The sequence below is a fragment of the Heterodontus francisci genome, chromosome 37, assembly GCF_036365525.1.
Source record: "Heterodontus francisci isolate sHetFra1 chromosome 37, sHetFra1.hap1, whole genome shotgun sequence".
Classification (NCBI taxonomy): domain Eukaryota; kingdom Metazoa; phylum Chordata; class Chondrichthyes; order Heterodontiformes; family Heterodontidae; genus Heterodontus; species Heterodontus francisci.
This window is the reverse complement of record NC_090407.1, coordinates 14,023,292-14,037,490: the sequence shown is the minus strand read 5'-3', so window position 1 is coordinate 14,037,490 and position 14,199 is coordinate 14,023,292. Positions and strand designations below refer to the sequence as shown.

General features: G+C 41.4%; 1 protein-coding gene across 12 annotated transcripts in view; it reads right to left on the bottom strand.

The window, feature by feature from the left end:
• prdm16 (PR domain containing 16) overlaps positions 1–14,199 on the bottom strand; it is a 769,749-nt gene that overhangs the window by 112,276 nt on the left and 643,274 nt on the right. For 10 of the 12 annotated variants that reach the window (XM_068017132.1, XM_068017134.1, XM_068017135.1 and 7 more), the window contains exon 3: positions 4,905–5,039. The exons of 1 other annotated variant lie outside the window; for it this stretch is intronic. In XM_068017132.1, coding sequence (XP_067873233.1) covers positions 4,905–5,039 — 135 coding nt within the window. Of the gene's footprint in view, positions 1–4,904; positions 5,040–13,317; positions 13,503–14,199 lie in introns of those variants that run through there. One more of the 12 variants, XM_068017143.1, reaches the window with a different exon arrangement.

Sequence of the window (14,199 nt, the reverse complement as noted above, 5' to 3'; positions counted from 1 at the left end):
CAGTGTTTGTGTTGGAAAAGAAATCAATCAACAGCAATATGCATTTATATACTTCCTTTAACACAGTGAACTCCCATGGCAGTTCATAAAGGGGAAACAGACGTTGGCCAGTAATTGGAGAATTAAAGGCTAACTACAACAGTTTTCAAATATTCCTCCGTGGGAGAACCCCACGCAAATATGCATGCACTCCTCCTGTACCTCCTGCAAATACTGGCACACACTGGGAATTCCCTGCAAATACTGGCACACACTGGGACTTCCCTGCAAGTACTGGCACAAACTGGGACTTCCCTGCAAAAAACTGGTGCATACTGAAAATTCCCTGCAAATACTGGCACACACTGGGAATTTCTTACAAATACTGGCACTCACTGGGAATTCCTGCAAATACTGACACTCTTGGGGACTCCCTTTCCTATGCACAAAATTACAGCCTCAGCTATGTAAAGGAAAACAGTGCTGTCACTGCTGAAAGCATGTAGTAGCAGAAACAATGTGTTAATAAATCAACAACTACAGAAATCTGATGACCTGGTAGATTCTATCAAGTCCTATTGGTAGATGTCCCTATGGGCTCTAATTTGAAAATTGATGGATTATACTTAACCAATGCAGGTATTTTTGGTGAATTTGTTGTGATTCCACCTTCACCTCAGACCCTTATTGTTAGGCTCATCATAACCAATAATTTAATTGTAATTCAAGCAATTGTGTTTTTCATCAACAACAACTTGCATTTATACAGCATCTTTAACAGAATAAAAAATCCCAAGGCGCTTCACAGAATTGCAATCAGACAAAATTTTGACTGTGAGCCAACAGAGAAGACATTAGAACTGGTGACCAAAAGTTTGGTCAAAGCGGTAGGTTTTAAGGAGTATCCTAAAGGAGGAGAGATAGAAAGATGGAGTGGTTTAGGAAGGGAATTTCAGAGCTTAGGGCCTAGATAGCTGAAGGCATGACAACCAATAGTGGGGTGAAGGAAGCTGGGGACACATGAGAGGCCAGAATTGAAGGAACACAGAGTTCCCAGAGGGTTGTAGGGCTGGAGGAGGTTACAGAGATAGGGCGGGGCGAGGCCTTGGAGGGTTTAGATCACATACGATAATTTTTAATTTGAAGCATTGGTATTTTTTCATAAATTAATGAAGATGACAGGTGACAAAACATTTCGATTTTAAAAGAGCATCTTGATAAAAAAGGCAAATTGCGAGTCACTTGGGAAACAAGCTAGGCCAGAAAGCTCAGTGCCTTTTAATTTGGCAAGAAAATCATTTTAGCTCTTGATATAATTTAAGCTGATACTGGTAATTCAAGTCTAAAGTTTTTTTGTGTGGCACAAGCCTGCTTACTATCGTTGAAGAGGCACTTTAAAAGACTGTTTGAGTGGATATGAAAGTATGATGTCATGGTCTCAGGCCCTCTGCATGTCCAGTGTGAAGAGGAAGGCTCTGATCTTCATTTTATAGTACTGGGTTATCAATCATTCGGAACTGACAGCTACCTCGCACACAGACCCATTCATAGCTACCAGCTGGCTGCCCTTCAAGAACCCCTCAGTTCTGAAGAGCACCCAGGTCCTCTGCAACTTTATAGCAGATGTTACATTCATCATTGTCACTGGATTACATCGACTCCTTGTCGTCTGGCCGAGGGATATAATGTCATAATCAATGTCCAATTGCAAGTGCATATGTTGTTCAGCCTTTACTATTAATTGGGGGCAACAATTATTACTGTTGTATTTAGTAACAGATTTAATCGGCTGGAGGATTCATGCAGCTGAAATGATATCAAAACAAATTCAAACCCATTCATATTAAATTAACTCTGAAGGCTTAAGTTACTTTTGATAATCTTATACAAATTCTTAACGCACTTGTGTTGTAACCACCTCCTTCACCATTTTAACAGAGGTGTTCATCCGTTTAAAATGTCAAGTAAACTGTTTAAGACCTCACTAAGTTAATGATGCATTGAATTTAATACAAAGGTGTTATGTTTTCTTAAGAAACTTGCACCAAAATCAGTTTTCAAGTTTTGGTTATTAAAGAAAATAAGTCCCTCTCATTCTCAACACCTCCACTCCCCCCCCCACCCCCCCAACGGCAACTCTCACCAGCCAGAAAGGTCACCATTATCACAACAGGCATCGAATCCAAACCCTCAGCAACTGCAGAAGGTTCTACTGAAGCAGGGATAACTCTGCCAGGCAATTGCCCGCAGAGGTGGAACCTGTTATTCTGGCAAAGGTGCCCACCCTAGTTTGCAGACCCGACTGAGAGAAGCGGTCAATGACTGTCAAGAGCTTCGCCCGTGCAAGCTCTGAGTGACGGGTTGGCACTGGAACTCAAACACTGCACAACTTCCAGCCGCTTCACTGAGCTCCCTTGTTGCCGAGCTCTTTTGGCTGTACCTTCCAGCGTGAAATCAGGTTTCCTTTTCCCTAATTCCTACATAAATAATAAAAATCCCAATGATGAGGTTTTAATGGGTTTGAATCCTTAGGGATGTTTCTGTATGAATTTTCATTTTTTTTAAATGGTACATTTCTTTAAAAATAGCACTTGTTTGCAAATTGCCAATACAAGATCCAATGAATAATGATGTGTTTGGAAGTTACAAAAACGTGTTGTGTATGTTCACAGAGAAGTTCTTTTATATGATTTTCCATTAGTGGGGTTCTATGAACAACAATTTGCCTTTATATGACATCTTTAACATAGATGAATATCACAGGGTGCTTCACTGAGGCATTTGGAAAAATGGTCGCCGAACTGGAAAAGGAGATATTAAGAGAGGTGAGCCCAACGGGTGGGTCTTAACGGAGAGGGAGGTTGGGGGATTTAGAAAGGGAATTTCAAAGCATGGGGGCCTAAGTTGCTGAAGGCATAGCCACAAATAGTGGGGCAGAGGGAGGGGATCTGCACCTTACAGTGGAGTCAAACGTAGAGTTTGAAAGGTGGCATGTAGGGCAGGAAGAGGTTACAGAGATAGGGTGGAGGAAGGGAAGGCCATGCAGTATTTAAGTGCAAGACATCAGTACATGTTATGTCAAATTTTAAATGTAGGGAGCATTACAGAGGATTGCAATGCAGAGATGCAAGTTCAAGGTGCCAAGGCAGGATTTCGCAATATTTATGTAGGTGGTATGATGAGGTCAAATTATTTTATCACTGCAGCATTTTCTGTTTCTATTTCAAATCATTTTAGTGCTGCAAAAGGTTCAGCAGGGGGTAATTCTCAGGCCATATGTTGCTGTGCTGCTATCTCTCTCCTTATTTGCACCCCTTGCAATCCAGCTGCAGCTTCCATGCATAGACTTTCTCTCTCTTTCTGACACTGCTTTTACGCTAACCCAGACTGCCCAGTCAAAACAGCAATCATGGTACCCGCAGGTGGCAGTGAGACCTGAAGGCTATTGCATGGGATGTTGTACCACAGCTAATCACAAGTTATAATAAGGGGAGTAGTTTATTGGAGCAGTTTGCAGTAAAAAAAAACATAGAACATCTCCAGCTTTATACCTGCCCCTTCATTAGTAGAGCAACACTGGTATCCCTCTCCACCTGTACTTCAAAAACTGTTTTGTGTGCACAATCCCTGCCAATAACATCCTAGTAAGTCAGCAAGTACAGAAATCTGACATCAGCCAGACAGAAGCCTGATGTCTATATGGACCCCCTGCAATCCAAGTGCACATCCCATAAGGTCTACAGATCCCAGTTTGAAAACATGAGTATTTTTAATCGAACTTTTTGGGTGGGAAACTCATCCGTTTTACACCTTGCCCAATATTGCTTTATGTTGACTTCAATGGGGAATAAAATCAGGTGGAGGTGTAAAACAAGCATTGCACCTGATCTTGTCAGTTTCCCGATGGGCAGGTTAGTTAAATTTGCCCCCAGAGCTGTTTAAACTTTTTACCTTCTGTAGGGATACACATCACTGAGGTTGGAAGGCCACCTTGGGAGTTTAAATCTATGGTTCATAATAGTTTGCGTGTAAATCAAATTACCGATGCTGATACATCTTGGTATTGTGATGTAGGATTTAGCCACCAATGAAGCAACAGTGCTAAGAAAGGTCCTTTCCAAACCTGCAGGTCCTGTTATTTCGGTTTTACCTGGCCACAGAGTAACATATGGCAGTAAACTTCCAGAGCCACCATATTTAGTTGCCTGGGCTTTGTGAGGCAAGTGCCAGGGAGCTGAGGCTGCAAGTGATTGTTGGGCATCAGTTAGAAGTTCCCTGCTCTACATTAACCAAACAAGAAACTTTGCTCTATTTGTGGCTATTTAGAGCAGGTTAGGGACAAGATTGATGGTGCAAGCCTTGAAGTAGTCTTTCGGCGTTTTGGTTCAAAGTTCTAACAGGTTGGAATACACAAGTAAGTGCAACGAAAGAGGCATTTCATAAACTTAAAAGACTTTTAAAATGGAAAATGAAGCTGTTTTAAGAATTGTGTTTATTTAGAATAAAGACTGTACAGGTAATTTTTTCCTACAATAAAATGGCTTCTGTCTGTTTACAGTCCAGCAGTATGTTGGTAATGCAAAAACAGGGAACATATTCTGTGCTCATTTTAAAAATTGTTTCCTTGCACTCAGGGTCTCATGATTTTCAAACCAAAGTTTAGGTTTACAGATAAGATATGCCAGTGAGGGGCTTTATTTTACAGAAGGGTTCCTGCCTAGGGGCAGCTAACAGACACAACATAGAACAGGGCTGCTGTTGTAACATTTAATCTTTGCTTTAAAGTGTGTGACGCTGGATACTGGTTAGTGTTCGTGTTGTTGGATTATGTCCATACAGTTTCATCTAGTTTCATACCTGGAGTTCTATCAATAGGAATTGCTCCAAAACAGGATTCTGAATTCTGTTCCATGAAGGTAACTCACCTGATCATTAATCTGACATGCTACTAAATTTTGCTGGTTGTAGGAGTGCGCCGAACGGATGTATTTCAGCCAGTTCCCGCTTCCAGCCTGGCTTGAGTCAATGCAGAATTTTACATTCCCCAGCTCGTCAACAATCTGCAAAAGAATAGAATGCAAAATTTGTACTATCTAAATATCCCAGTCGACAGACGAGCTATTTCTCGGTTCTGTAAAAAGAAACTGCAGGTTACAAGAATCTGAAATAAAATGCAGAAAATGCTGGAAATACACAGCAGGTCCATTAAACTTCGTCCAGCTGTTTACACCCTAAAAGGTGTGAGGGGCCCGTTATGTATTTCCAGCATTTTCTGTTTCTGTTGGAACTCGGAAAGGATGAAATATTGAATAATCTCAAAGTTTTCTTTATTTACGTCAGCAAAATCTTCATCCCACAGGTGAGTGAACCAGACACTCAGCAGTTATGACAAGGGACCTTCCCTGGAAATGCAAACTCTGCAGTGATCACTAACATTATAGCACTGACAGAGGTCATGCTATTGATACTAGCTCATTAATGGGAGTGACCCACTCTAATCCTATTTCCCTGCTGTAATTTATGGTTTCTTTGCATTGTGGGCTTCCCTCAAGAGTTCTAATCTACAGGCATGGTCTGACTTGCTGGTCTGCCAGCATAGTATTATTGAGTGAGAAAGGTTCCCCCCTCCCATAGACTTTTTCAGGATTCCTCGCCGTCAGGGACACTGTTCCTTTAAGGGAAAAGCTCCCGCCTCCACAGCTGCCAGCCAATCAGAGTGCCAGCAGCTCAGCAGTACCAACAAGCTAAGCTTCAATAACAAGTAAGTGCTCATGTTGATCTTACAGTTGCCTGGCTGCTCATTGTTTTTGCCTGCTAACTTTCTTGAAGGCTCCATTGGTGACGGCCATCCAAATGGGCATTCCTTTGCTGCAATTTTATCCTGACCACGGGGGTTCAGGCGGCAGGCTGGAAGGCCAGGGGCAATATCGTCTTGGCTGCCTGTCAGAGCCCCGGAGGAATTCCACAGGACGCAGCCAATTAACTGCCCGCCGTCAGGGACACTGTTCCTTTAAGGGAAAAGCTCCCGCCTCCACAGCTGCCAGCCAATCAGAGTGTCAGCAGCTCAACAGTACCAACAGTGTCACTGGGAGCAGTGGCCACTGCTGGTACTACAGGAGGCCTGCAGCTGCAAAAATGGAGCAGACCCCGGGTCACAGGTAAGTCAGAGCCAGTTAGACAGACCCTCGTGAGGATGTGGGTGGGAAGATTTGTAAGGGCTGTGAGGGGTCGCCGCGGGGGTGGCCATTGCCACCGAGGGGGCCCTCCATGGTTCATAGATTGCTCCTAGAGGAGGGACCCCCCCCCGAACCTGCTAGGAGGCCGCCAGGTCTCACTTGGCGGTTTCTCCATGCGACGGCATGCCCCTCCGATGGTCATAAAATGGGAATGGAGGCAGGAAGCTGCCCTTAAGTGGGCCTTAATTGACCACTAAGTGGCTCAATTGGCCTTGGGCGGGAGGGCTATCATCCAACATTACTGCTGTGGACAAAATGGCATGAAGGTTGGACAACGTCTGGCATGCCACCCAACTCTACCCCGTGCCATTTTGTGTGCTCCCCCGCCTCCATTCCCATCTCTAAGGGCAGGATAAAATCCAGCCCCCTATGTACAAGACTTGGGGTGATTGTTGCCAGACTGTTCAACACCAGAGGGCATCACAGTCAAATGCTCACACAAGTGCACTTCTGCCAAGAGATGCTAAACAGCAGTCAAGAGCGGAGACGCGAGGTGATTTATTTTGATAGAGGATCTGGATCGGCGCAGGCTTGGAGGGCCGAAGGGCCTGTTCCTATGCTGTAATTTTATTTGTTCTTTGTTCTTTATTTCCCTGCCCTAGCCCAGGGAGTGCTAAGGCCAATTATAGTACTCTGTCTGAGCTTGGCAAACACAAGAGCAAATCAAGGATGAAACCTTGGGGCTTCCTAGTCTGCATGGCCCAGCTACAAGCTGGATAATCTCATTGATTTGGGGGTGTGGAGAAGATTGTGGGGGTTTCGGAGTGGGAAGGGGCAGGAGTTGTTGTGAACATTTAATCATGTAGATACTCTTGCTGTGTCGTCGAGACAAGAAGAGCCTTACCCATGGCCAGTCCTCAGTAAAATTGGCACACGCAATTCAGGACTATGCCCTAAAAAGAAGTTTTTTATTCAAATATAAAATTGATGCTACAGGAGATGTTTTGACAGACGGAGTCTTCAGGGTTAAATCTCCACATTCAGCTTTTATGAAGAAACCCAATAAGGCAGAATCTATAGCAGTGTTACTAAATTCCTTTACCCTTTTGAATATGAATACCTTAATTCGTAAAGGCAAGCACAAGTTTTTTTTCAAAAAGTTTCCATCTGCTTATCATATAATCACCTTAAGGTTCACTACCCTAGGCCTTCATACGGCTGCTAATGGGCGTATTAAATATAAAATGCTAAAAGAACCCATTCTTTCCAATGAATAACTTTTATTAATACACAGGCCTTATTTTCGCTTAGTCCATCTGCACAGTTCTGACAGACAGACTTCTGTTTTCACCTAACTAACCCTTTCAGTACGAACCCCCAACCCATTTCATTCTCTGTATCATAGGCAAATGCAATGTTAATCTGTTATATTTTTCTTCTTCTTTTCTTCTTTTGTATGGATACTGGCAATAATGAAAACAATATAAAGAAAATACTTCATTTTGGTATCTTCAATCAAAAACCGAAGAATGCTGCTTCAGTTTTTACCACACACTTACAACAATCATTTTTGAACATTGCATTTTCCGAACAGTGTTTTGTTCCTAATCCAAGATGATTTTGAGTATGTGCTCAGTTTAAGTGGGCCCTGGGCCTGCCGGCTATTAAAATTTGTCAGCTAATTTCTCAGCCAAGCTGCTCAAATGTACTTTGCCAATGGTCAGCAACCTCACCTCAGGAAAGGAGGAAAGAGGGCCAGGAAACAAAAGCACAACACAAGGGTCAGACATGACCAAGGTGTGTTGTGTGTCCTACTGGCCAATCAAGCTGCAACACCAGTGGTCATGGAGTGGTCTGCAGTTTGGATGTGTTGTGGCAAGTGACCAACGAGTAGAGGAAAAATGCTTCTTTGGTCAGCAACAGGAAAACTCTGGGGAGTTCTTCAACTGAAGCCAACATGCTAAATTATTGCTATAATCTAGTTTAAGGGCTGGAATCCCCGACTGTGCACAAAGTGATTAGTCATCGACACTAAGCATTGACTCCCTGCACAGGGGAGTTCAAAAATTTCCAGCTCCTCACTTAGCAAATAAAATCAGAATGATTTATAGTGGAGATTTCTTTTAAAAAAACAACCTGTCTACAAATCGTTTCCAAGAAATAGTTGCTTAACTGCCTTAAACATGCAACTTGCTGGTTGATTCAAAGGCAGGTACATGAGGGTGGGTTGGACAAAAGATAAATGCACTGATCCACACATTTCCAGAGAACAGTGAACTAAGATTGAACATAGAAGTGTCCTAATTGAGTGGGAACCATTGATAAATTTGATTTTTTAATATAAATAGTTTGAAATTTCAAGGTTAATAAGTTTCACTTTTTCTTTTTGAGACATTTGTCTTTGTCTCCCCTACAGCCTCCCTGACTGGGTGAGGTACCATATATGCTCAAGAAGGCAAACAGCTGACCTTTATCATTAGGTGTCAACCTTTATCATTAGGTGTCAGCCTTGACTCAGTGGCTGACAGTCCTCTCTCTGAGTCAGAAATTCATGGGTTCAAGTTTTATTCCAGGGTCTTCAGCACATAATTCTAGGCTGGCACTTCAGTGCAGAAATGAGGGAGTGCTGCACTGTCATAGATGCTGTTGTTTGTTGTTAAACTGAGGTCCCATCTGCCCTCTCAGATGGGTGTAAAAGATTCCATGGCACTATTCAAAGATGAGAACAGGAGGTATCCTGGCCAAAATTTATGCCTCAACCAAAACCTAAAATAGATTATCTAGTCATCATCACATTACTGTTTGTGGGACCTTGTTGTGCACAAATTGGCTGCCATGCTTCCTACATTACAACAGTGACCATATTTCAAATGTACTTCTTCAATGGTTGTAAAGTGCTTTGGGATGTCCTGAGATAGTGAAAGGTGAAATATAAAAGTCTTTCTTTCTTCAATGTTGCTCTAAACTGCTCCAAGTGAGTGTGATTGGGATTTTCTCTTCCCTACCATCATGGATGGAGGTGGCTCCACCTTATCGCTGTTGGGAAATCCGGAGGAATGTGGGAAACTAAACCATGGTCTCAAAACCTCATTGGTTCACATTCTGTTGGATCAAAGTCCAAATGCTATAGCACTGAGTAAAATAAACATTTCTATTGGAAGTAACATGGACTATTGTAAAATCCCAGTCAAAATGAGACAACTTCATTCCTTCTGTAAATTGTGGGATTGTCAAACTGTGCGATCAGGAAGTTTCTGTCTTCTCATTTTGTTTTATGCTTTCCCCTTCTCTAATTGAATTTTTTGGGAGGTGTTACAACCAGATGAGAAAGGTATCTCGGAGTCCCTTTTAGCCTTCACCTGATCTTATTGTAACAGGGTTTTAATTTTAAACACACTGTGTTTTGAGCTCCCCCTTGGTGAATCCTTGTTCACCGCTTTCCAATTATAAGGCAAGGAAATGAACATAAACAGGCTTTTCTTAGGTTTAAAGAGGAAAAGTGAAATTTTATTAAATCTTAAACTCTAATTCGGTTAATGCCTATGGATACACGCAGCGCCCCACGCTAGCATACATACACAATACGCACATGCAAATAGAGACAGAAAAGAGCAGAAGAAAAATAAAATGGAGAGGTTTGAGGCAACATCGGAAGAGTTTCTTGTTACAGTGCTTCGAGCTCACTGTAGTACTTTTGTAGGTAGTTTTGCTTTTCGTTGGGGCCAAGTGTTCTTCTTAAACTTTGTTCACTGTAGGAGACTATTCTCTCTTGGAGTTCATGTGTCTTCAATGGGTCTTCAGTTCCGTGAGAAAGAGATGGGAGCAGACAGGAGAGAGATGTTCTCAGTCCAGGAGCAAAGAGCTTTCTGAGTTCAAATTCTCTGTGCAAGTTCAAATTCAAAAAACTCCAACAGCCAGTTAGTCATGTGACTAAACTGGTCTGACCACATCGTCTGTGTATTGGGGAAGCAGGGACTGGTGCCTTTGTTCCAACACTGTCTGCCAATATGCAAAAAAGGTCTTTCCGGTGAGGGACTTGACAATTCCTTGTGATAGGCCTTCCCGTGTCTTAAGTGAGATTGTGACAATATGAAGTTCTGCTGTGGCCAATCAGCACTTAATTAAAAGTCATTGCATGTAGGATCCCAAGCGGTCAGCAAAGAGAGGAACTGTTTATCCATTTGATCTGCAGTGGATTAAAATCCAAGTCCTACTGTGCGAATCTACTGCATCAACCAGTCCTCCCAACATTCAGTGCTTCTGATGTTGTTTCTAGCTGTCCGCCTAGCCCGCGTCAAAGGCCTTTAGATGGAAAGGGACATCTGCCCAAAGAATCAAATGAGTATCAGAACCAAAGAACTTAATGCGATGTATAGGCAGGAAACCCCGTGTATTTTTTCAAAACCTCCATTCCCCATACAGGTTTTCAGATGGAAATTCACCCTTCTGAAATTTATTAACAGTCACACCCTGTCAACTTACTATGTCAAAGGAAAGTGTAATTACATCTTCACTTGTCAGGCACTGAATCGAGCAAAATGAAGTCTTGCAAAGTGATTCAAAGCAAATCACACATCCCTGTTCTTATTCCTTTTGTACAGATCCCACTACCATCAAGAAAGAAAGGAAAGACTTGCATTTATATTGCATCTTTCAAGACCAAAGGATGTCCGAAAGTGCTTTACAGCCAATAAATTACTTTTGAAGTGTAGTCACTATTGTAACATCAGCAGCCAAGTGTGCACTTCAAGACCCCACAATTAGCAGTGAGATTAATGACCATATAATTTGTTTTTTGGTGATGTAGGTTGAGGATAATGGTAACTGGGACACCAGGGGAAATAACCTGTTCTTCTTCGAATGGTGCCGTGGGATATTTTACATCTACCCACGAGGGTAGATGGGGCCTTGGTTTAATGTCTCATCCAAATGATGGCACTTCCAACATCTCATATAAAACACAACACCACCAACAATACAGCATTCTCTCTGCACTGCATTGGTATCAGCCTTGATTACCTGCTCAAGTTTCTAGAATGGAACTTGAACCCACAACCTTCTGATTCAACAGTGAGATAGCTACCCACTGAGCCATGGCTGTTCTGTAATTATGCCTTGAACCTGCCTTGAGGTGACCATTACCTGCAGGCTGCATTATATTTCTTTCTGAGGAATTTACTTTTCCACTTGTATCACCTGTGACTATTTGGACTGAAATAAGTAACCTGCCATGTGAGGGGCCGATGACATTTTCAATGTCAACAGCAACACTCTGCCCCAAATTGGACTCTGTTCTTCAGATGATAAGGTAATACATTGCACTGTGCTTTGCAACAAAGACTCATCAGAGACGCTAACATTCTTTACCCTTGTTTTACCTCTTCTTTCTTTTCAAAGAATGTTTACTTTAACTTCATTTCTATCATCATAGAATCATACAGCACAAAAGGAGGCCATTTGGTCCATCATGCCTGTGCTGGCTGTTTGGAAGAGCTATCCAAATAATCCCACTCCCCAGTTCTTTTCCCATAGCCCTGCATTTTTTTCCTTTGCAAGTATTTATCCAATTCCCTTTTGAAAGTTACCATTCAATCTGCTCCCACCGCCCTTTCAGACAGTGCACTGCAGATCATAACAACTCACTGCATGAAAAAAAAATTATCTTCATCTTCCCTCTTGTACTTTTGCCAATTACCTTACATTTGTGTCATCTGGTTACCAACCTTTCTGCTAGTGCAAACAGTTTCTCCCTATTTACTCTGTCAAAACCCCTTTACTAGTTCTATTTGAAAGAAAATTGCTATAAGTATTTCATAATTATTTTGAAATCTTGCTGTTTCAGGATGATGTACTGAGAGTTGCCAAAATATTAATTGGCAGTGGAACTTAAAATACAACATCCATACAACCTGACCCAAATGGTACTAAAAACTGATGCAATACTTGTGCCATCTGAAAACAGAAATACAAAGTATACATGTTTTAAGTGGATATTTAAGAATTTATAATGATTGGGGTTTATCAATGCTGAATTTTTAAAAGGGTGCTTAAGCCCTGGTTTCCATTCAAATTAGGACAATCTGATAAAATATTTGGCTGCTGCATGCTGGTGTTGAATTCTCAGCTAGTTTAAAACTGCTTTCAAGCTTCTATAATTGTTGCAAGTGCAATTTTATTAAACCAACTCTGAATGCAATATCTTGGCAGTAAATACTCTGGAGTGAAACATTATTCTTTTCGAATTCTGAGTTGAAATTATGAGATCCTTTCCATGTTTCAAAAGAATATACTTATTGAGAATAGAACTGGAAAGGTTCACATCCTGACTAGTTTGGGGAAAAGTTAATCTCCAGGTACAGCAAAATAACAACCCGAGTAACCTGACAGACTTAGGTTGGCATTTGGCTACATGACAACAGTCAGCGCACTTCAGAAGTAATTTAAAGGTATGAATCACTTTGGGATGCTTACGTAATGTGATTAGACACAGTACACAATGCAAACACTATCAAGGATACTATTTTTGTGGCAATCTAAAATGTCAAAGGTAATAGTTAATTAGAGTCCAGGGTTTTTGAAAGATCACATTCCATGATTCTGTCCATTTTTCCAGTGAAACTCGAAATAAGTGGTCTTGACACATTTATCACTCCATTTCCAATGCCTCTTTCTCTCCATTCTGCTCTTTCCCTCTTCCAGTGACAAGCCTCTGGTTTATGCCAGGATGGTATTCAATTCCTTTGCATGACCCATCAAGTTAAAATTCAAGTCAACATTTCATTCAATGAAATATTAATTTTGGGTGAGGTCAAAGCTCATCATTACACATTGAATGGCAAAAGGAACCTTTTTTAAAATGGGACTGGATAAATAATTTTAGAATTTCTTCAATGCGGCATATTAGTTGACACTTTTAAAGCTACAATACATTTAATGTTCTGTTTTAAAATTAGATAATGACCATATCATGCAGCACACAGCATCTTTATAAACCCATCTGTCATTTTTGATAATTCAAAAATCAGTCACCCATGAATTTTCTTGCATGGGTAAGTTACAAAGTTGGATGTCAGTTAACACTTTCATTAATTAAAATAGTTACAGAGAAACAAAAGAAAAAGTCAGAAGATGAAATAATGTTAAATACAAAAAAAACCTTTACCGGGTATTCGTTCATGATTCATTGTGAAGGATGTTTTGTTCCCTTTCCCTCTTTATTGCGTTCCTCTACACCATACTCTTCCTGGCTGTTTGGCAATTCTGCTGTGATACCAGCATTTGGTGGTGAAAAGGAGTAACCCAAGACCTCTAACTTATCAGAGAATTGCATAGCATTTGACTGATACCTCCCCATTGAGACACAGTGAAGCTCAGTTTCTCAGTGTGTGGGTAATTGTGGTTACCAGTTTACATTCTTGCATTCCACATGTCATATGCCGATTTTTCAATGTGCAATGCCATTGCACCACCAAAATACCAGACTATATTTAGAGGGGTTCAGATTCCAAGACCAGTGGACAGAAGAGTGATTACAACTAACAATGATGATAATACCATCCCATTATGGAGTCGGATAATTTAAAATATATTTTCAAGCTCCTCCAATAGCTCTGTGAGTTTATTCATGTATATTTAACTAAGATATACAAGATAGCAATGTCGCAGATCCAACCCTGATCTATGTCCAGTTAGAGGATTTTGGCCAGGACAACAGTAGAGGCCCTACTGGAAAGTACAGTGATCCATGAAAAATGAAGACAATATCTGACTTGATTCTGATTCTGACTATGGTTGAATAGCCTGCTGAGACTCATGCAATTACTGGGCACTTGGGTAGTACTAGATGATGACCAGCGCCAGTGAAACAGTATCTCACTGAGGCAGTCAACAACTTTAGGAAAGTCAATAAGGGAAGAAAACTAGTCAGGAAAATTACTCAGGTACTCTTCCTCAGACACTGACCATAAAGTGCTGATCTTCTCTAACAATAAGCATCATCTCCTCTAACACTGATCATCCAATGCTGATCTCCAACATAGGATCA